This window comes from Euprymna scolopes, chromosome 9, assembly GCF_053919585.1.
Source record: "Euprymna scolopes isolate OS-2025 chromosome 9, ASM5391958v1, whole genome shotgun sequence".
Taxonomy (NCBI): Eukaryota; Metazoa; Mollusca; class Cephalopoda; order Sepiida; family Sepiolidae; genus Euprymna; species Euprymna scolopes.
In genome coordinates this window covers 161,191,744-161,215,864 of record NC_136490.1, presented here as the reverse complement: position 1 = coordinate 161,215,864, position 24,121 = coordinate 161,191,744, and the positions used below count along the sequence as shown (strand labels likewise).

General features: G+C 35.0%; 1 protein-coding gene across 1 annotated transcript in view; it reads left to right on the top strand.

Annotated features, from left to right (window-relative positions):
- Positions 1-2,943: 2,943 nt before the first annotated feature.
- LOC145284959 (protein-L-histidine N-pros-methyltransferase-like) overlaps positions 2,944-24,121 on the top strand; it is a 43,319-nt gene continuing 22,141 nt past the window's right edge. The window contains exons 1-2 of the mRNA XM_080134062.1: positions 2,944-3,184; positions 13,941-14,131. Of these exons, the coding sequence (XP_079990188.1) occupies positions 2,972-3,184; positions 13,941-14,131 (404 nt within the window). The 5' untranslated portion in view covers positions 2,944-2,971. The remainder of the gene's footprint in view (positions 3,185-13,940; positions 14,132-24,121) is intronic.

Here is a 24,121-nt window from a genome sequence, read left to right as displayed (position 1 = left end):
AAAAAAACCTCACAGCACAATGGAAAATTATTATTATATGCAAGTTTAAAACATTAATGCAACACAAATACAACAGGACATAATGAACTAGTTAATATTTAATAGCATAGCTCTTCTGCAATTTGACAACCAAATGCTTCTCGAAAACCGACACAACCAAATTACACATCTCACCGCAATGTTTTCCCCAAAAATAATTTTCTCAAGAAAAAACAAAAAATTATCTGCTATAATTGTGGACGACTCAATCACAAAAGTTTCCAATGCCGACATAAAAACTCAAAAGTGGACTCTATCAACACGTTGAGAACTATAATGAAGAACATACATTTTTATTCACATGAAAATTTGGCAATACGACAAATGGTAAAAATTCTCTTGTAGACTGTAGGCGCTACAGCATACGTTATCACCAAGGAATCTAATTTTATTAAGTTTGATTCAAACTTTAATCCACAGTCAAACCAGTCAATGGTAGTCAGATAAATTATATAGTCTTGAAAAGAAGCAATGCTAAAATATCACTAAAAAATAATAAAGGTGAAATTTGTTACTCTATTCTTAAAAATGCTCTTTTCACACATACATTTAAGCAAAACATATTTTCCATACAGACAGCTATCAAACAAGGCACGAATATAAAGTTTGGCCATAACAAGACAAAAATGATATACCCAAATGGAACTATATTTGACATTAAAGAAAATAGCTGACTATATTATTTAAAAAAGATGGTTCCCCCAAAAACTGCCTGTCATGCCTTGGAAACCTGGCATAAAATTCTCGGACACTGCAATACTGCTGATATTAAAAAGTTACCAAATGCAGTTGAAGGCATGAAAATAATACCTTCAGACGATAGCCCAAATTGTGATGTTTGTGCACAGGGATAAATGGTGAAATATATAAGCAAAACACTAGACAAAAAAGCCATGAAAATTCTCTCACTTGTGCACTGTGACTTGACAGGCCTGATAAGTCCGATGAGAAGATATAACTTCAGACATGGATTAAATTTTGTTGACTATTATTCAGGTTTAATTATGGTTCATTTCTTAAAAAACAAATCCAACACTATCCTTGCCACTAAAAAATATATAGCTGACATCATCCCGTACGGCTCGGTAAAATGTATTTGTTCAGACAATGGAACTGCATTTACTAGTAAAGACTTTGAACTTCTATTAATTAAACACGAGAAATCAGCCCCTTATTCCTCATTTTAAAATGTTACCACTGAAAGAGCATGGCGGACCCTTTTCGAATCGAAATTAGCCCAAAGTTTATGGACGTACGCTTTAATGGCAGTGACATATATCCGAAATAGATTGTTCAATAAAAGATCGGGCAAACCCCATATGAAGCTGTTGTGGTGTAAAACCCAAATTGAACCGAATTCACCGAATGCATAAATTTGGTTCAAATTGCTTTGTATTCATAAAAAATACATATAAACCGAATATTAAAAGCGATAAGGGTATTTTTATAGGTTACAATAAAAGCAAATTGGCTTACTTAATCTATTTTCCAGACCAAAATGCCATAAAATGTTAGAATATTGTTGCCTCATCTGGGTTGGTGCACCTGCCACTAGTTTCTCGCTCCTAGACAGGGTTCACAAAAGAGTTGCCAACCTAATAGGTTTTGAACTATCAACTAAACTTCAACCTCTATCCCATCACCGAAACATGGCACCCTTGTGCCTGTTTTACAAGTATTTCAATGGCAACTGCTCTGATAAACTCAAAGCACTAGTACCTGCTAAACGATAGTACCCTGGACAAAGGAGACAAGAAGCAAAATTTCACCCCATACGCTGTAGAGATCCCTAGTTGCCATAAAGCCTTCCTCGAATAGCTTTTTCCCTCAAACTGCTGCACATTGGAATTCCCCCCTGGGTCCCTGCTTCTCTGACTGTACTGACATGCAGAAATTCAAATGTAATGTAAACAGACATCTCGCTGCCCAACTCCCTAAATATTATCCCTGCAAATTGGCTCCCTCATGACAAATTGGCTCTGTGCCTTGTTTGAGGTGAAATGGCAATAAAGAAAAAATAAATAAACAAACGTTTATTATTTTCAATTTCCCCGTGCATTTTGCACAAAAATAAGTTCTTCCAGCAACGACACAATTTCAAATACGCCCACACACTTTTCTCACAACAACAAAAGTCAAATGGACATATTTCTGGCGGACGTAGTTGAAGACAGTTCCACGTGACACAGGCGACCAATGAGAAAATTTAGAAGCTTGTCTTTTTAACGCTTTTCCAAAAACCAAATACCAGCAGCAGAAATCTTGTGCTGGAGCCGGTTCAAAAAGTATTTAAATGCAACAAACATTTTTTTTCTTCCCTTTTTTCCTTTCTTTCTTCTTCTCTTCTCACTCCGAAGTGACACGAGAACATGCCTCTCGTTTTCATCTCATCGTCGTTTTCAAATCTGTTGAAACCATAATTACAAACGCCACGCGAGCACCTCAAAAAATCACATTTATGCACACACGCACCCATTCCATACATTTTCTATAAGAATTAATAACAACGGACTACTTTCCTCATGGGACTTTTGAATAAGGCGAACTTCGCCAGTAAAAACACAAACCTTGAAATAAGGATATTATTTTCACAGAAGACTTTCACTTACTAATCTTCTTAATTCCACAAAGGATTTTTCACCTACTTTGAACATTCTAATCATAATGATTTCTCAAGAACTCTTACCGATCGGACGTTTGCTTGTTCATCTTGTTATTTTTGTTGAAAAATAAATGCGGTTTATTATTTTGTTTGGGGGCAGAGAATTTTAATTTCACTTATACTTCTTTTCGCCTGCAATAAAAATAAATTATAATAATTCATTTCCTCAACCAACAATGCCCCGTTATTCCTCTAACGCCCCTTTAAGAATGGCGACATCTTAGTCGAGCCTCGTTTTGAAGTCAGCAGCGCTTGGCTGATTTTCATATCATGTTGACACAATGGCCTCCGAATGATCGTCTGTTGGTTCCTTTCCTCATCGCATTCGCCTCGTATTTGCTGACTTTGAAATTAGTGAGCATCTCAGGATGCAAGATGACTAACACAAACCTCAGCTATCCTTACACGCGATCTCGGCTTATGCGGACAGTTTATATTCGACTCAAAGATGACGCGGAACACAAAACGAGTAAACACACGTATGTACGTAACAAACACTGTATTGGTTCTTTAATACAATTGTGGCGCCGTAGAAAAATATTCATTTTATTTTTATTTATTCTGCTTCTTTGGACACATTTTGGTAAATTCCTATTTTAGTCACGTAAATTATTTGGAATGGAAATGTGTTTCTGTTTCAGTATTATTCTATTTTTTTTTTTTTTTTAATTTTGAAATATTATTTTTTTTTAAAACAATTGTCGCAGTCGCACTACCAGCTAAGGTTTAGTTTTGCTTATTTGCAAAAACCAGGCAACAAATTGTGTCACTGTGCTTTGTTTGGGGTGAAAATGTAATAAATAAATAAACAAATTGGTAAAACTAGCGGAGAATGCTGTTTTACGGTTGTTGTAAAAATGGAACGGAAATTAAATTTTAAAAAATTTTTTTATATGGTAGTCACCGTCACCACTTATCAAGGCACAGAAGCCACTCGGGGATAAGGGTTATTGCGTGTACACTGTACAGTAATCAATGGGATAGTATAGTAGTAATCGTTAGTATTGGAGATTTGATAAAGTGTCATTATTAAGGGGGCGGTTTATCAGGAATTTGTTTACGTTGGACTTGAAGACATCCAGGTTGTAGTCAGTTGGGAAACAGGCAAACGGAACAGAGTTCTACAGGTGTGCAGTGTGCACTTCTAAGAAAGAAGCTTTGTTCATGGAATCTAGGTTTTGATTTAGGCACAGATAAAGAATGGGGAAAACTATAGACGGGTGTTTTTCGTGAAAGATTGGAGCTCAGACGAGCACTTGCCATGGAAGTAACGATAAAACAAAAACAGGCTCGCAAAGTCTCTTATGTGGGAGAGAGGTTGCAGGGTAGAGAAAAGGGCATCCCCCACTAAGCCACGAAGTCTATTTTGTACTCTGTCAAGGTTTTAAATTCGGTACATTTTTACATTACGTCCAACTCATCTCACATTCGACGTGTCAATTTTTATAGGTTTTCGAGTGTGCTGACAAGGTTGGGGGGGGGGGGGTCTATTCCGAAAGCCGTTCTTAACATGGGGAAGTTTGGGGGTGTTTAAAATTAATATGTGGATTACTTTCCCGGTGCTTGTTAAGATGTAATCGACAGATTGATTGTGTGTGTGTGTGTGTGTGTGTGTGTGTTTTAATATATCGTGTTAAGAAAAAACAATATTGCGTTCTTTATGGTCACGTCGAAAATATGGTATTTTTTACGACCTGCCCCAGCGTAGTATAAACACTCCCAAGCACCCCATGTTAAGAATGGCTTTCGGAATAAACACCCACCCAACCTCCCCATTTTAAGAACGGGTTTCGAGATTGGGGGTGTGTTTAATCCGAAAGCCGTTCTTAACATGGGGAGGTTGGGGTGTTTATAATACGCTGGGGCACGTCGTAAAAATTGACCGAAAATATTAATATATCAAAAAATTGAAAAAATTCATCCACTAGAACAACTGCTAGTAAAAATAAGTCTATCGCTATTCATTTCAGAGTTATGTCCCTTCCTGCGTGTAGATTTCTACTGTATACTCTATAACGTCTAAGAAAAATGAAATTTTTACCCAAGTTTCCGAAAAATTACTTTTAACTATAAATAACTTTCTACTCGATAAATATTCGTGATTTTTGGACATATTACTATTTTCTACATGATAATTACGTGCGCCATATTGTGTTTGTTTAAAACGACATATTAAAAAAAAAAAATCGATCTCTTAACTCTAACTCTAACGTCTATCGTTATGAGCTAAGCCATGACGATGTAATCTAAATTTTGCATTCCGAGTTATTTCCCCTGTGTGTGAACTCTTCATTGTCTACTGTATAACGTCTAATAAAAATGAAATTTTATTAAATTTTCCGGATTTAAAAAAACAAAAAATTATTGCATTTTCACCCCAAAACTAAGCACAGTGCCACTTTGATGTAGGGGCTATTATCTGGGATATAATTTGTAGGGGTATTATGTAGGGAGCTAAACAGCAAAATGTCTGTTTACATTAACCATTACACTTGAACTGCATGTCAGTATAGTCAAGGAAACAGGAACCCAGAAGGGAATTCCAAAGTCTAGCAGTTCTAGGGAAGAAACTATTACAGTAGAAGGCTTTCTTACATCTAAGGATTTCTACTGTGTGGAGGTGGGATTTTGCTGCTTGTCAGGTTTGTCAGTTGTATTTATGTTGAGGGGATACAAGGGTTTGTAGTTCGGGATCTATTAGGTTGGGAACTCTATTTTGAACCCTGTCTAAGAGGGAGAGGCTAGTAGCAGATGCACCAGCCCAAATGTGGAAACAATACTCCATACATGGGCGAATACTGATACTCTCAGGCGTAAGTAACTTTCTAGCACAGTAGAGAGAGCCTACCTTCTTTGTAGCAGCCTTCGCAATGCACTCAATGTATCTGTTCCAACTCATGTTCCCAATGAACCTTAAGCCAAGGAATTTGAATGAAATACTTTCAGGTAAATGTGTCATTAGCCATGGCTATTAGTGGTCGAGAAGGTTTCTTGTAATTATTGAAGGAAAGAAGCTTAGTCTTGGCAGCATTGAATGTGACCATCCATTTTTTTCCAACACAGACCAGAGATCTTCCTCTAGGGTTTCTGCAATTGCCTTGGATACATGTTCATTTGTTTTCCCCTCATGTCTATAAAGCATGGTGTCATCAGCAAATATACCCATCTCAGAGACAATTCTATTAGGGAGGTCATTTATGAATATCAGGAATAATAAAGGTCCAAGGATCAACCCCTGTGGTACACCTGCATTTATATCATATTGTTTTGACGTACGACCATCAAAGACAACCTAGATTCTTCTCTTACTTAAAAAGAATTTAATTTTAAAGTATTCGTCCAGTGAAACCATAGGATCTGATTTTCATGAGAAGACTATCGTACCATACCTTGTCAAAAGCCTTAGATATATCTAGGGCTAATGCCTTAGCCTCCCTTGCTTTATCCAGTGCATAGTATATATGTTCAGAGATTACAGTTAGGATATCTGCAGTAGAACGGGCTTATCTAAACCCATACTGTTGGTCAGACAGAAGTTTAGTAGCTGTGAGGTGGTGGACTAGAGCTTGATTAATTATGGACTCAAATAGTTTGTCGAAAAGAGGGAGGAGGCTAACGGGGCGATAATTTAATGGATTAGTTCTTTCGCCAGAATTCTTGTAAACTAGTACCATAGAAACGGTTTTCCAGCAGTCAGGAAAGCAAGATTCATTAAGGCATTTGTTGAAAAGTTTGGAGAGAACTGGAGCAACCTTGGCAGAGCATTTTTTTAAGTACAGCCGGGATGAGATCAGGTCCACATGCTTTTGAGATGTCTAGGTTTTTTGTGATATGTACTTGAGAAGGGGTAATTTTCAGATCATTTAGTGTGGCGTCTGTCTGCAAAGGAAAGTCAGGGAGGGAGTGGTTTGCTGGGTCCAAAGTAGTGTTGCAGGCAAACCACCGGGTAAGCAGATTAGCCTTTTCGGTTGCCGTGCAAACAAGTTCACGATTGTTGGATAATGGGAGAATTGTTGATTGCCCATTATTTACTGCACTGTTGTAGATTTTCCAGAATCATGAGTTCCTAATTTCTGCGCTTCAATGTGGTTTCTGGTTGTTTAAGAATATTCTCTCTTGGCTGTGGCTATTTCCTTCATACAATTACTTCTAGTTTCTATATACTTTTGTTTATGTGTACTGATAAATCCGTGGTATGCATGCTGCCTTTCAGCAATGGCAGCTGCACAAGTAGAAGTAAACCATTGGAGAGAGTGGGAATATATCCTTCAATTACCGCTTTGAACCATTCAGTGGTCTTATTTGTGCACTGTTCAGTGGGGAGGGAAGATATTTCCCCATGGGGACTAACTTTTAACCATAAATAACTTTCTATCCGATGAATTTTCATAATTTTTTAATATATTACTATTTTCGACATGACAAGTAAGTACACAATAATGTTTTTGCTTAAAACTATATACATATTAAAAAATCGATTTGTCGACTCTGTCTTAACGAGCACCTTTTCCCCTATTACCGCTGCGAAAAACAGACAAAAGTAGCCAATAATATTTGACAGACATTTTGGGAGCTAACTACTTTAATACACCCCTAAATAAAAACAAAAAGCAACTGCATATTTTTGTAATTACATTATTTCATTTCATTTTAGATATTGCATTAAAAAAATTTCAATGACGACTCGGTACTCAGGCAGAGAAGATACTGTGCTTTCTTTTTTTTTTTTTTTAGAAATCGTATTTTCAAGTTAAATTCAAGTTTTACAGTATATTTTGTTTATTAAATTGTTAGGTGAAAGTACAGAATAGTTACAAAACATCCCCCCTCCCATGTTAAGAATGAGTTTCTTAATAATAGTATTATTTCAACACGGTACCTTCTATTCAATTACATTAGTACATAAATATCGTTGATGCAATTCTTATAGTCATGATCAAAACATGACAAAATTGTCATATAATTGCAGATTAACATTTCCAGAAGTAAAGCAACCAATGAAGTTTTAACGAGGTTAATAAAAGAGTGCTCAATACCGAAGTAGGGCAAGATATACTTTGTATTTGTTTTACATAAACATTAATATGTTGCTACACATTCATGAGCATGTTTCAGTCAGCTAGTAACTAGAGACCTCTTCGGCGATATTGCTTATATAAAAGGTTACAGACTAAACTTTTGTATAAGCAATGTCACCTGAAGAGGTCTCTATTTATTTGTATCTGGTTGACTGAAACATGCTCATGAATATGTAACGACATATTAATATTTATGTAAAACAAGTGTACAGAAGAGTAAACTCTGATGGTATGGCCACGTTAAAAGAATGGATAAAATTTTTGGGGTTAATTAGATGTAGAACAGTTGTGGTAGATTCCGGCTATTTTTTATTTTTTAAACTTTTCTTCGCTTTTTGGATTTACCATCAAGTTTTCATGCATTCTGGACTTCCTATGTTTGGTTTGTTTTCCCGTTTTCCCATGTTTTAACTGATATGAACATATGAAAATTTCTTTTTTGCATTTTATAACCATCATAAAATGCTGTTTCATCTAATGCCATAAACAGCAAATTCTTAGCTTGGCTTTACTAGTAATTTGCTAATATCTTTCTTTCCTCTGAAGAGACGAATAGGATTCTTTGAAACTCTGCAGATTAAGAATTTCTTAATAAAATGTTTTGGAGTATTTTGTCGAACAATAAATTTGCTTGCAAGTTTTGAATTTATGGTCTTGATTTCTTTTCCCTTATATATATATATATATATATATATATATATATATATATATAGTCATCCACATACAGTACTGTTTTGCTGTTTCACAATTCATCAGTATGGTTAGACAAGCAATTACCTCAAGCCAGGTTTGGAACTCCACCACCTAGACGACAGTCGGGACTCCTAACTGTTATGCTATTCAACTGCTGCTGAGATGAGTATGTGAATTAACAATGTTTAAACATTGTCCAAACGCCTAAGCTCCATTTGTTTACACAAAGAGCATAACTTAATGCTAGTGGCAGTTTGTTTATCACTTCTCAATATGCGTAACCCAAATATATATAGGTAGGTAGATGTGTACAGAAGAGTAAACTCCAATGGCCACGTCGAAAGGACGGATAAAAATTTGGGGGTTAATAGATGTAAAGCAGTTGAGGTAGCATGTTCAGTTCATCGGGAAGGGAAATGGGACGATGTGATAAAACATAACCTGGAGGAAAAAGGACGGATAGAAATCGAGTTACTGTTACTTTGGAAGTCGATTTCGGGTTATTTTACAATATAGAAAACAAAACGAAAATAAAGTGGGTAAAAAAAAAACAAATAAATGTTACCAAAGGCAAGATAAGTTAATCTTTTACTTATCCAGATCAGTTGTTTTGTTTGAAGGATTTATTTACTTTGAAAAAGAAGTAGTGTCAAGTGCTTAAGTTAGAACAAGAATAAAATGTCTGACAGGAGACAGTCATATGTGGAGTCTCAATAATCGCTTAAAAATCGAAAATGAAACAAAATTCTAGTAGAAACCCACTCAATAAATGTCACTGTGACATTTAAACACGAGTTCATCTAGGTAGGTAGAAGAGTGACTTATTTTGCTTTTGGTAATATTTATTTTTGTTATATATATATATATATATATATAAGCAATGTAAAGTCACACACTTTAGAAAACATTTTTTTTTTTTAATGAATTTAAATAAGAAAATTTGAAAACCTGAAAATGTTGAGAAATGATAAAATCCTTTTTTTTATTTAATTTTTTTTTTTTGGTGTTGTTATTAAATTCCAAATTTTTTTTTTTGATGTTATTAAATTCCAAATTTTTTTTTTTTTTATGTTGTTATTAAATTCCAAATTTTCGTCAATATCATGGCTTTATCAAAGAGATCAGTCCGATTGAGTTTTTTCTTTCTTTTTTCGAAAATATATATATATTTTATCTCTTGTTTTACTTTTTTATTGTCTATACCGGAAAATGCTGCAATTTCTAACATCTGTCCAATGCATACCAGCATGTAAGACGGACATTAAACTGAATCCGGTATGGGTGAAAAGCAAAGTGAATAGGTGAGATAAACCAACTGCCCCCATACTACAATTGAACCTGATTTTATGTCCGTAAAAATGTTTTGATATTTCCAGACAAAAAAAAAAATCCATTTTATATTTTGTAAATCTATAAAATTAACATAACTTTCACATGAACGTGGTTTGGCGACAGATGGACGCTGTTTTTTGTTTATAAATTTATACTTGTTGAGGTTTGTATCCACCTACTGCTATTTTAACAGCAACACTTTTTTTTTTACAAATTATTTTAACAGTATAATTTTTTTGTTTACAAATTATTATAAAAATTATTTTAATAGCATAATTTTTTTTTTTACAAATTATAAAAATTATTTTAATAGCATAATTTTTTTTTACTAATTATTATAAAAATTATTTTAACAGCATAATTTTTTTTTTATTTACAAATTATTATAAAAATTATTTTAATAGCATTTTTTTTTTTTTTTTACAAATTATTATAAAAATTATTTTAACGACATAACTTTTTGTGATGTTTGTGCAGAATGGTGGATTTTAAAACAAACGCATTTCAGGTGAAAACATTGTTACATGTCATGTCAAAATTAGTATAAATTACAAAACTTATGAAAAAATAATCCTTTAAGAAAATAATTACAGTAAAAATAGAATTTATTGAATTTTATCTATTATGCTTTTTGGACACCATTTGATTAATTCCTATTTTAGTCACGTAAATTATTTTGAGTGGAATGTGTTTTTTGTTTTTCTCAATTTTAAAAATTATTTTTTTAAACAATTATCTCAAAACCGGTTAGTTTTACTTATTTGTAAAAAACAGGCAACAAATTAATATGTGGATTACTTTTCCTTATTACCGCTATGAAAAACTAGCTGATAATACTTGGCAGCCATTTTGGGAGCTAATCGATTCAATATACCACTTAATAAATAAACAAACAAAAAGCAACCGCTTAGTATTAAAGTTACAAAGGTTCTTACAATCTCATTATTTATGTCAAACCGAATTATCTCCCTTGCTTTGCTTGAAATCCTCCATTGAAAAAAAATAATTGAAAACATCTAGATTATTTTTATAAGTATAGAATTGATGCTAATTTCAACATGACAGTAATAATGCTTTTACATGAAATGTGTTTATTTCGAAATACACTATTCTGCACAAGCACCCTTATTTTAAAAGAAATACCATTGGAGAATTAGTAAAAAAATTGGTTTGTAAAACCGAATCTTTTTTTTTTTCTATTCACCCCAATGCATATTACCACTGAGATTTAAGGAGTCGTCGTGATTAGGGGCTGGATTTAAAGAGGGCTTTTTAGGTTGTTGTGAAGCAAGATATTTGTTCATATTACATTTAACTTTCTGCATGTTGCTATAGTTGATGGAGCAAGGAAGGAATTCCAATGGTAAGTTGTTTGAGGAAATAAACTATTGGAATAGAAAGTTTGCCACTCGCACAGTATTCCACCTATAATATCAGGTTGACAAGAAAGTTCTTGCGGTTTTAACTTTAAAATTCTGATGTATATATTTCGGCTCAAACACATTTATTGATTGAAATAGTACTATCACAATCAACACAATTTTGCCAACGTAAAACCAGTTTATTTATGCTAGTAATGTAAAAATCTTGCGTTCTGGTGGTGATGAATCACTGAAGGTATTTTTGATATCGCTTAGGGTTTTGAAGTATTTCTCACACAAAAGTTGTTGAGATGCTTGAAAAAACATTGTTACATGTCATGTCAAAATTAGTATAAATTACAAAACTTATGAAAAAATAATCCTTTAAGAAAATAATTACAGTAAAAATAGAATTTATTGAATTTTATCTATTATGCTTTTTGGACACCATTTGATTAATTCCTATTTTAGTCACGTAAATTATTTTGAGTGGAATGTGTTTTTTGTTTTTCTCAATTTTAAAAATTATTTTTTTAAACAATTATCTCAAAACCGGTTAGTTTTACTTATTTGTAAAAAACAGGCAACAAATTAATATGTGGATTACTTTTCCTTATTAAATCAGTAGATGAGAAGTCTAAAGAGTATTGCATATGAGGCAGTTTCAACGCCTAATTGTAGGGTAAGTTTAGCAATGTGCAGTCGGACATTGTTGTGGAGTATAATTGGGCCTTTTCTGTTGACTAATACTGAGTGTTGTTGTCGAAGTTTCTGATGTATTTCATCCATTTGTTGACAGTAACTGTAATGGATGAGATTGGTCACTAACCAAAAAGTTGGCATGACCTTCTTTTGATGCAACTTTGGCTTCATGAAGTGTCATGGAGCTTCGTCGACATCTAACCACTGAGCTGAACATCGCCCGTTCTAGTAAAATACCCATTTTTCATCATAAGTTACAACCTGGTTGAGAAATGGGTCATTCTTGTTGCGTAAAAGAAAGGAAGACGACACTTCATCATGATGTTTCTTTTGGTTGTCGTTCAATTTGTGAGGCAACGATTTATCAAGTTTTTTGTCTTTCCAATCTCTCAAGTTGTTGCAAATCAACGTATACATTATGTCTAATTCAGAAGCAAGTTCTCAAACAGTTGTGTTTGGATTGGCTTTAACTAAGGCTCTTAATTGATCGTTGTCAACATCCGATAATTTTCAAGATTCTTGTCGCTGCCACAAAATTTGTTAAACCACCATTATGCTGTGCTACTGAATAGTAGTGGTTCTGAAGCCAAATGCTTCATTGATATCGAAAGCTGTTTTCAGCAGCTAATCTGCTTAGCTTGAACTGAAATAAGAAAATTGTGTGATTTTGCTTTTTTTTTTCCATCTTGTATTCAACGTTCTGAAAAGAAAAAAATTGTTTTAAAGAAATTGTAATTGAAACGATTCGATATAGCGAAAAACGCTCTTTAAAATGATATATAAAGTAAAGGTATTATAACGAAAACTTATTTGAAAATACATCATTTGAAATTAAAATTCAAAATTCCACAAGAACTTTCATCTCAATCTAATATAAAACAAAAATACAGAAAAATCTGTGACGGAACGAAAATATCATATTCCAAAAGTCATGTAAATTGATCAACTAGTTTTATTTTTATGAAGAAAATCATTTTCTAGTCATTGAAATTTGCAACATTAAACATTAAACTCGTATGAATTATTTTTTAGTGATTGAAATTTGCAACATTAAACATTAAACTCGTATGAATTATTTTTAGTTACCTCCCTTGTTATTTTTAAATTAAAAAAAATTTTTTTTTTTTGAAAATGGCGGGTGAGACAGTCACTCCTTGAATACTCAGAAAATTTGATTTTCTTATTTAAAAATAAAACTACTTGATCAATTTATGTTATTTTTAGAATATGATATTTTAGTTTCATCACGGGTATGGCAGATTTTTCTTTTTTTGGGGGGGGGGAATTTTGGACAAGAACAAAATGTTTTCTAGTATCTGGTGATCTCATCATTGAAGTCATGGGATGAAATTCTGTGTAGATTCTGGAGTTCAATAAGATTCATGTGAAAACAGAAGTTAAATTAGACAAAATATTTTGGGGAGAACAATAAATAATCAAAAACAAAATTTTTTTTTTTTTACAAAGGAGTCACCACTTATCAAGGCCCAGAGGCCACTTGAGAATAAGGGTTAATGAGTGTACAGTAGTCAATGGGACAATATCGTAGTAATCGTTAATAGTAGAAATTTGGTAAATTGGATTACTTAAGGGGATGGCTCATCAAGAATTTGTTTACGTTGGACTTGAAGACAACCATATTGTAGTCAGCTTGAAAGCAGGAAAACGGAACGGAGTTCCACATCCGTGCAGTTCTAACAAAGAAGCCTTGTTTATGGAATCTACATTTAGGTTTAAGCACAGATAAAGAATGGCGGAAATTATTGATGGTGGTCTCAGTTAGATGAGTGTTTCTCGTGAAAGTTTGGTGAGAGGGGACCATAGATTGGAGGGCTCAACTAAAGCCGAAACAGGTTCGCAACATCTCTTTTTCATGGGAAAGAGATTGCAGGGAAGAGAAAAGGGCATCTCCCACTAGGCTACAAAATCTATTTTGAACTTTGTCATGGAAAGATAAGGTATTTCTATCAGCTCCTGTCCAGGTGTAGACACAATACTCCATCCTTGTCTCTAAAATTTTGTGTACAAAGGAAACGGTTTTGTAATTACTCTTCTCTTTCTCTCTTTTTGCAGTGGTATGAAGTAGACTTAAGCCAGATTCCAGATGACTTGCATTCCAATTTTTACCAATTGTATCAGGATGAAGAGACCGAAGAATTCCTGGGAATCTGCTATGAAAAAGCCGACTGGATTTTTACTCAAATCCGGAATGCTTTACTTCGCTCGATTCTCAGTTGGTTTATGTCGAACACCTCAATTAACGGGTAATGAAATTTGAGTGTAAATTTACATTGTCTTACGAGATTGCGAGTCGAACATGACACGTTTTTAGATGGCAACTTATTGCCGTTTGATATATATGAGAATCGTTTAAAAAAAATTAAAGCCTCCTATTTTTTTAACTCCAAAAGTTGAAGAGCTATGAGGATGGGAGTGATACCGTTAAAACGAGTGACCTTTTGTGAACTAGAATTTATTTTTCTACATAGTCATCGCCATTCTCAATTCATTTTTGCCAAGAATTCAAGAACACATCTCTGCTTCTGATGCACGTCCATAGGGTTGCTTTCTTAGAGTCTCACACCATCAATATTTGTGACAGAGAGATGAAACTTTCAGGTCATGAATGCATAAGTTCAGTCATCATAACAATGCAATTTGCAATCTCCTCTGATCTATTTTGGTAGAATAAAAAAAAAATGAGTCATTAGTTTTGGAACGCCCTTGTGTCTTGTTTATAGAAACAATGAGGTTTAAGACAAAATAGAAACTTGAAAGTTTCTGAATTCTTGGAATGATTGACAATTTGCATCATTTGAATTGTGGAACCATTAATTATAAATTATAGATAATTTCACTTTTGTAAAAAAAAACAAAAAAAAACACAAGTGAGAATGTGTGTGTGTGTGAGAACACTTCTCAACCTATATACTCGACGAATTTTGGGTCTACAGTCTTGAAATATATAGAGCATTTAGACATGTGTAAAAAAACATTTCAATCAGTTTTCATCTGGAAAAAAAGGGCTGCCAAAGTGTAAAAATGGAAAAATTGGTACGTGGTGTCATCGGATTTTTATTTGTTAACTGTTTCACGAATGCGCATGCATAAATCGCTCACATGACAGATTCCTTATGTTAAGAATAAGTAAGTTTGAAAACACTTTTTAAAGAACATGTCAAGCTGGCCTAATGGTTATCGTACTTGACTCACTGTCTTTAAGTTTTGGTTTCAATCTCAGCACAAGTATTTTTTTGTTTTCACAAGAAGTTAACTGTTTAGAAAAACATAATACTCGCATGCACATGTTTTAATTTTTTTTTTTTTTTTTACTTCATTTTTTTTTTGTTAAGGAATTTTACCTACCATATTTCTGTTTATAATATATAAGATATCTACATTACTTAAAATATAATATCATGTGTATTTTATGACAGGGCAACACTGGGCAGTCTGCTAGTATATATATGTTGTGTTGCTCTGTTATAAAATACGCATGATATTATATATATAAGTTTTTAACCAAAATTTACTTATTAAATTCTGGTAAACTTCATATACCAATTAAACCAAAGTCAATATTAATTGACTTTGTTAATTAAGCTCAACAGTTATCAGTATTAATAATCGAGCAAATATATTATAATTTTGCAATAACCAAGACAACAATATATTATAACAGGTTTATCATACAATGTATTTCTTCAGTGTTACGGTCGTTTCTTAACCATTTGGACAAGCTTAAAAATTATTTTGTTAAAAGAAATGAAAATGGCTAATCATGACACAAAATACAACTGTAATATTTATATAAGTAAATTCTTGGTACAGCAAAATGGAAGGAGAAATTTCAGAGGAAACATAATTTAATTTAAATCAAAAAGATCAAAGAAACAAAAAAAAACGGGCAGGTGGAATTGTTAAAATTTCCTTTTGTTTCTTTGATCTTTTTGATTTAAATTAAATTATGTTTCCTCTGAAATATATATATATATATATATATATATATATATGTATGTAGTAATAAGTGATAAGATTGTACACCTAAAACCAAAAATAGGTTTAAGGTTCCCAAAATTCATAGAAGAATTATCCGCATGGCATAACGGATAAAGTAGTTGGTAAAATTCAGTTGTGACATTCTTATGGAGATTGAAGTTCTAATCCAATTACTGAAGATGGCTGACAGAACAAGAGCATGCTACTCTCATGGAATAAAGTGTTCCATTCAAAATTCTGTACAGATTCTTGAATTCAAGAGAAATATTCCCAAGTTTTTGACAAGATCCATATTATGGTATATTTAAGGGGGGGAGGGCGTTTTTATTTTTTATTTAAAAAACTTTTTCATAAACAAATGAAAAATTATGTCTCTAGTTGTCAAAACAAAATCTATTTTTCAAATTGCGTATGCTTTCAACCTCCTAAATTATCATTTTCAAATCACTTCATTTTCTACGATTATTCGATTTATATATTTTTTTTAAGATCAAGAACAGTTTAAAAAAAAATGTATTTTCTGTGTATCTTTTTAATACAATCCAATATTTATATTAATTGATTGGAATTCATTATTGAGATGAGTTTTATTTATTTTTGTATTAATTTTATTTATTATTATTTATTTATTTATTTATTAATTTTATTTATTGCGGACTATTATCCTCATCTTTTCTTAGTTGTTTTACGATGCTTCGGCCAACTATTCCTCTGGCCTTCGTCAGGTTGTAACCGCGACGGATAGGAACTCTGAATCTCCTGACTGCATTCACTGCAATTACTGCTTTTTTTTTTTTTTACATAAACGTCACCACTTATCAAGGCCGATAGGCCACTCAAGGATAAGGGTTAAAGAGTGTAGAGTAGTCAAAAGGACAATATAGTAATCGATAGTAATGGAAGTTCGGTAAATTTGTTAACTTAAGTGGAACGGCTCATCAGAAATTTGTTCACGTTGGACTTGAAGACAACCATATTATAGAAAGCTGGAAAGCAGGAAAACGGAAGACAATTCCACAGGCGTGCAGTTCTAAGAAAGAAGCTTTGATCATGGAATCTATGTTTAGGTTTAGGTACAGATAAAGAGTGGGGAAAATTATTGATAATGTTTTCAGCTAGTCTAGTGTTTTTTGTGAAAGTTTGGCGAGGGGGGGGGGCCATAGATTGAAGCTCAGTTGAACACTTTCCATGAAAATAACGATAAAGCAGAGACAAACTCGCAACATCTCTTCTGTGAGACAGAGGTTGCAGCGAAGAGAAAAGGACATCTCTCATCAGGCCACGAAGTCTATTTTGAACCCTATCAAGGCAGGACAAGTCTTTTCTAGCAGCTCCTGCCCATATGTGGCAACAGTACTCCATCCTTGGACGTATCTGGCTCTTATATAGATAGAGAATTGCATCAGCAATGAGATATCTACTGGATCGATAGAAGGATCCGACCATTTTTCCAGCGGCCTTGGCAACAGATTTGATGTACGTATTCCATTTAAGATCAGGAGTAAAGGTCAAGCCCAGAAGCCTGTCAAAACTTGAGGCCTCCCCAAGACGAGAGCCATTCATTTTAATTGATGCCAGATGGGGATCAGAACGTTGATGATGTAAAGATAGAAGCTTGGTTTTAGATGCATTAAAAGTAACCAGCCACTCCTTTCCCCATTGTACAATGTGATCAAGATCAGAGGAGAGAGAATCGGAGAGAACTTGGTCGTTTACTGTCTTAGATGTGCTACCATAGATGGTAGTGTCGTCAGCAAAAATGTCTACGAATGATGTAAGGATGTGATTTGGAAGATCATTAATGTAGATCAGGAAAAGAGTTGGGCCCAGGATCGACCCCTGAGGGACTCCAGCATTTATACTGTGAGCTTCTGATTTTCGCCCATCAACTACTATTAGTTGTTGTTGTCTCACCATGTTTTGACCAAGTAAGCTTCTGGCTGGCTTTTGGGTAGAATTGAAACCGCTATCTTCAGACAATTCTCACCTGGAACCGTAGAGATTCAACGTCTCTATCAACTGTGCTACAGGCCCCGAAGGGCGATCAAGATTGAATTTTTTGGTCTTATAAATTCATGTTTATTTATTATCTGATCTTCCATGGTCGGGTCCATACCGAATGGTATATATATTATTTAATTGGAATTCATTATTGAGATGAGTATTATTTATTAATTTTTTTTATTGCGGACTATTATCCTCATCTTTTTTTTAGTTGTTTCATGACATTTCGGCCAACTATTCCTCTTGATCGCCCTTCATGGCCCGTGGCGCAGTTGATAGAGACGTTGAATCTCTACGGTTCCAAGTGAGAATTGTCTGAAGATAGCAGTTTCAATCCTACCCAAAGCCGGCCAGAGGCTTACGTGGCCAAAACATGGTGAGACGGCAACAACAACGGAAGAAGTAATTGCAGTGAATGCAGTTAGGAGATTCAGAGTTCCTATCCCGTCGCAGTTACCACCTGATGAAGGCCAGATGAATAGTTGGCCGAAACATTGTGACACAACTAAGAAAAAGATGAGGATAATTGTCCGCAATAAATAAAAATTAATAATCCAATATTTATTTTGTAAAACATTGGACTTTGTCCTTCACCTTTTGGCTAGGAGAAAAATATTTGCTTTGATACTAAATTTCATCTTTTCTTGCCTAGTGGGGAGGCAAGATGTAAGCTTACGTGAGTCTGGCTGTAATTCCAGACAATAATTATTTTAGATTTTAATATATTAACTTTTTGGTATGCATTTTAGCATACAAATAATAATATGTTAAAATCTAAAATAATTATTTCCTTTTGAAAAGAAAAAATGTATTCAAATGACAATCATCTATATATATAAAAGCGAAAATGTATGTGTGTATGTATGTTCGCTTTTCCTCGATGTCCACGAAAGGCTTCTTTCAGAGAAGCGCTTGCTCGCTTCACGACTTTTTAAAACTTTTTATATCATCTATAAATTGTAATATATACGAATTACCCACGGAGCTCGCCTGTCTATTTAATTTTATTGACTTTCAAACGTTAATTATTCCACATTTCCCGCATCGGCACGCGTTACATTCGGTTTTCAGTATAAAAAAAGCGAACCTCGACTCTAATCACAGGCCCAGAGCCAGTTTGTTCAATGTCGACTTCGTCATATCAGACTGTAGCTTTCATTTCGAGACGAGGGAGCAGGTTTTTAAAAACAAACAAACCCATTTATTCAAAACTGTCTCACACAAAATAACTGCTGAATACCTATCGCCGTCACGTCAATCAAAAACGCGCACCTGTTTTTTTTAAAACACTTTGCTATTTTCCAACTGCGCGTCGTCAACGCTTCGGGTTTTTTTCACATACCCCGAAAAACACCCGGGCAACGCCGGGTACCCCTCGCTAGTCTATAATATGAATCTCGCCTGTCTGTTTAAATATATGTATGTTTGTTGGTATGTCTGCCTAAAACTTTTGACACAGGTGAAGGATTTTCATGAGATCAGTATCATTTTGAAGTGCGGCCCTTGGTACGACAAATATCCAAAAATTGCCCCAAAACATTAATTCCTTCACCCTCAACTGGGCACTTTTCTACAGGGAGGGGTGGCTTTTTTCTCCGATATTTTCGAAAGTCATCCCCCCTTTTCGATTGATTAGCGTTAATTTAAACCTATGTCACTTCCGGTTTGGCGATGGGCGCAGCAACAAAAACATCACTCTTTTTTTAACCTTTTTTTTTCCTCCTTCGCGGTATGAGTTCGAGCCTGCCTGCCTACTACCACTTTTTTTTTTTTTGCTCAACACACACCTCCAAACACCCATACAACATGGGGCACCCAGGCTAGTCTTCTATAATATAAATCTCACCTGTCTGTTTAAATGAACTTAAATGAACTTTTTTCTTTTTTTTTTTTTTAAACCTCAACTCTCCATCCATGCATTGGAATTATGCGTATTTACTCTCATTGATATAGATTATTTGAAATATGAACTTGACCGCTTGTAGCAGAAGTAGCAATAACTAAAATGAGGGGAAAAAGAGCTTACCTCGTGTACGTCTGTTGTGTCACTGGTTGGGGGGAAAAGAGAATTCCAAGATGGCGTCCGGGGGTTTTTATTAGCGTTTACCCCATGCAACTCGGAAAATCACGTTTCTTTCTCCTGTGATTATGCAAATGGATAATTCCCGGCCACTATAAAAGCAGGCTAGAGACGAGTTGGCAGTGTCCTGCAAATTGTGTGTGTGGGTGTTTCTGGCGATTGGAGTGTGTCTTCTTTTACCACGGTTATCACGGACAGGAATTCCCTCTCTTCTGGAGGTGGGCGATATTGACTATTTTGAAGTTGTACTGTTGCTGACAGAACATTTATTTTTTTTTGCCTACTACATTTTTGTTTCACCGCTTAAAATATAAAAACCCAAATTTTTAACCATATGTCGCTTAAAATGCTTCGTAGTCGATAAAACAAAAAAAGAAAAAGACACGCGGACTTTCTAACTGGTAAATATTACAGCCATGAAATTGTCTTGATTTCAGATTACGTATTGCTCCTAATCTTTCTTTTCAGCCTAATCTCCATTACTCAGTTTTTAATTTAATTCATGCCTGCCTAAGTAAATGTTGTAAAATCTAAATTTGATGACCTTTAAAATCTTGTCTTTAAAATATATAAGCAGAATATTGGTTTCTTTCCTTCTCCTTCTCCTTAAAAAAGAAGAAGAAACCTTATACTGGACGACCTCAAATGTTAAGTGAGCCCCCTCCCCCACTCCAATGACCTCCGATAGTAAGGGTAGAATTTCTTAGCTGGCCGAAGGAACCCATGCCTCGAAGATGTAACTTTAAGCTAAGTACATTTTATGTGCACTTTTTAAAAAAGTCAAACAACCCTCTTTTTTCGTGTGTGTTCATATCATTCTATTTAGTTTTATTTTATTTTTTATTTCTCAGACACATTTTCACCATTCTTAATTCACTTATTTTAAAACAATTTCCTGACTAAATTTTTTCTTTTTTTACCATGTCACATCGAGGTAGTAGTGGGGACGGGAAATCTCTATTAACTTATTTAGATGACAGAAGAACTTTATAGTATGATACTTAATATTAACAGCTATAGAAAGACGCAAAAAATAAAAAATTTAAATAAAAAATTAGAAAATTTAATAAATAAGAGACCTAGTCTATGGACTCAAACAATTAAACCACAACACTATGTACCAATAATTCCTCTCCAAACTGCAAAAAGAAAATCCAGCTGCTAGTATACTACGTATATCCTATAGATACTTTGCCTCCAAGATGACTGCCTTTGTCTGTTTTGCATGACAACCGCCCCCACTTTTTTTTTCTAACTCTACCCCCCCCCCCCCAAACTCTATACCCTAACATGTAAGTATACTGCATTTTACTTAAATCCTCTCTCCTAATCACTAACAAACTGTTCTATTTCCTAAGTTGCCATTAAATCTAATCCATTGCACGTAACTTAGAGGGGTCCTAACTCTCAACCCTAAGCCCTAATAGACTGACTTTTCATAAATCGATACACATTAACATCTAAAGATTTCTTAGGAGTATAATCAGAAACATGCCTAACCCATAACTAAGCTTCTAAGTAAATACTTACTAGCCATAGTCCTATACATAGATTAAAAGTGATTCTACAATGAACAGCAACCCTTAATATCTTCTTTTGATAGGAGATAGTATTGCAATAATTTATGCACAAACTGAACCGGTACTCATTGTAATACAAACTTCCAGATATTAAGAGAAAGACGAAGCTATCTTCCCTCGTTAAAAGTCTGAAGACAACAAACTCAATGCCTAAAATTCCATGCATTCGCATACACTGAAAACATGCCTCTTATATTTAACTATACTTACAGAATATGCCATAACTTGTATCTTCCAGGTATACCTGTACTTAACTGTACTCCAAATCAAATGTTCTCTTGTATCTATATTGAGCATATATCTTATCTTTCAGTTGTATTAAATACCCAGTCTGAGCACCAAATTTAAATTTCTGATATTAAGTAGATCATACTTTAACATATTATCCTATTCCTGAACTTACAAAACTATATCTAACCTTGCATAAACTCATCTCTCAAACCAATGCTGTTGCAAATTTAGTGCTTCCAGTAATGTCCTTTTAATCACTTCGAGGAGTAAAATCTTACAGTAGATGTTAACCTAAATAACCTTTTTTTTTTTTCCTCAGTAGATTAACCTAATAAACCGATTAATATTAACTACCCTTGCGGAGTTGAAGAAATACCTGGCCTAGGACCCAGGCGCGGGATGAACCCTCTCGGTGCTGAGTGCTGATGGAACCGTAGATCTTCCCAAGTCATTCGTCTAGGAGAAGGAAAACTCTGAAGCCAAACCCACGAAGGGAGGCCTCTTCAGTCCTGGACGACAACCTTCCTAGAGCTGGTAACTCAAACAAATCACCAGTTGGCAAACCTAAACTGCTTAAGGAGGAGATAGGCCCTGTCTATCGCGTGGCTCTCATACTCTTTGCCTATTAGCCAGGCGTAGAGGTGCTATCACAGGGACTCGTCAGAATCACCTAGTGGTTGACCTTGTTTCCTGACTAGGGCAATGAACACCATTTTTTCCCACTCTCGCCACCTCCCATCTCCCTAAACTGGACACTGTGTAGGTGCTTCAGTACCATATATGTCGGTACAGTAAACTGAGCTGACTTTGCTTAATGGATGGAGGGTACCGGATTGACAGTTTCCTGGCTGCTATTTCCGACTGATAGTACAGGAGCTCTAACTCTTTGGTAGCACTTAGAGCGGCTGCTCCATCAACAGTTGTATAATATCGGGCTGTTTGTAGTGCCATGTCGCGCATGGAAAGGGACCCTGCACTCATCCCTGGTGGGCTTTCCTGAGGCCACAATCCTGTGGGTGAGGACAGCTGATGGTCTACTTGTGTTGCATGTCTGATATTCTGCACAACCACTTGTCCAGCACCCCTCACTCCCTCACCCTAACCGAAACTTTTAAATTAAACAAAATGAAATGACACCTCAAGCAAAAGATACGTTTAAACCAGGACCAAACTCAAAGAAAACCAACCTGCCTCCTCACTTGAGGCTTATATTTACAAATATCCATGGGCTTAGAACTAACTTAGATGATGTTGAATCATATCTCCTTGTAAACATCCCAGATATCTTAGCATTAAGTGAAACTAACCTTCGCTCCTCCATTCCCTCTGACCACTTTAACATGCCTGGTTATCCCCCACTCTGCTGTAAGGACTCGGACAGACATATGCATGGGCTTGGAGTCGATATTCGTAACACCCTCCCCCTGACTAGAGAAACAAAACTAGAAACAGATGACCAGGCCTTTATGTGCTTCAGACTAAATATGCAACATAATATTAGCTACTTGTATTTTCTCTACCGCTCTCCCTCAACCCAGGACTGTACCCTAATTAACAAAGTCTCTGACAGCATAGATATAGCACTCTCCCTCGATAATAGCGCTGAAGTACATGTATTTGGTGACTTCAATGTCCACCACAGTAACTGGCTTGGATTCTCTAATTACACAGACGTAGCTGGTAGCACAACACATAGCTTCGCTATATCCCATTCCCTATCTCAGACGGTTACATTCCCAACACGTTTCCCAGACCAGCAAGACCAACATGCCTTACTTCTAGATCTATTTCTGACAACAGTTTCCGATGATTGTACAACAAATGCCCACATCCCACTCGGCAATGCTGATCACGCTGTGATAATGGTAGAAATCACCCTAAATTCTCGCCCTAAAACTGAAGACCCACTACTCAAAACAACGAGGTATTACAAAAAGGCCGACTGGGAAGCCATCAGGGAACTCATCAGAGATGCCCCATAGCAAAATATCTTTTCTCTCCCAGCTGAACAGTGTGCAAATGAGATCACTGAATGGTTCAAAACTGCAATTGAGGCACATATTCCCACATGGAAATTCTATAGCAAACCCCACTCTCCTCAATGGTTTACCTCTGCTTATGCAGCTACTATTGCTCAAAGGCAGCATGCGTTCCACAAATTCAACCAACATAAGTCCAGTTCAAACAGACAGAAGTATATAGAAGCCAGAAATAATTGTAAGAGAGTAATAGAGTCAGCTAAGACAGATTACACTGAAATCACCAGGAAACGCATTGAAGCACAGAAATTAGGAACCCGTGATTTTTGGAAAATCTACAACAGTGTAGTAAATAATGGGCAGTCAACGATTCCCCCACTA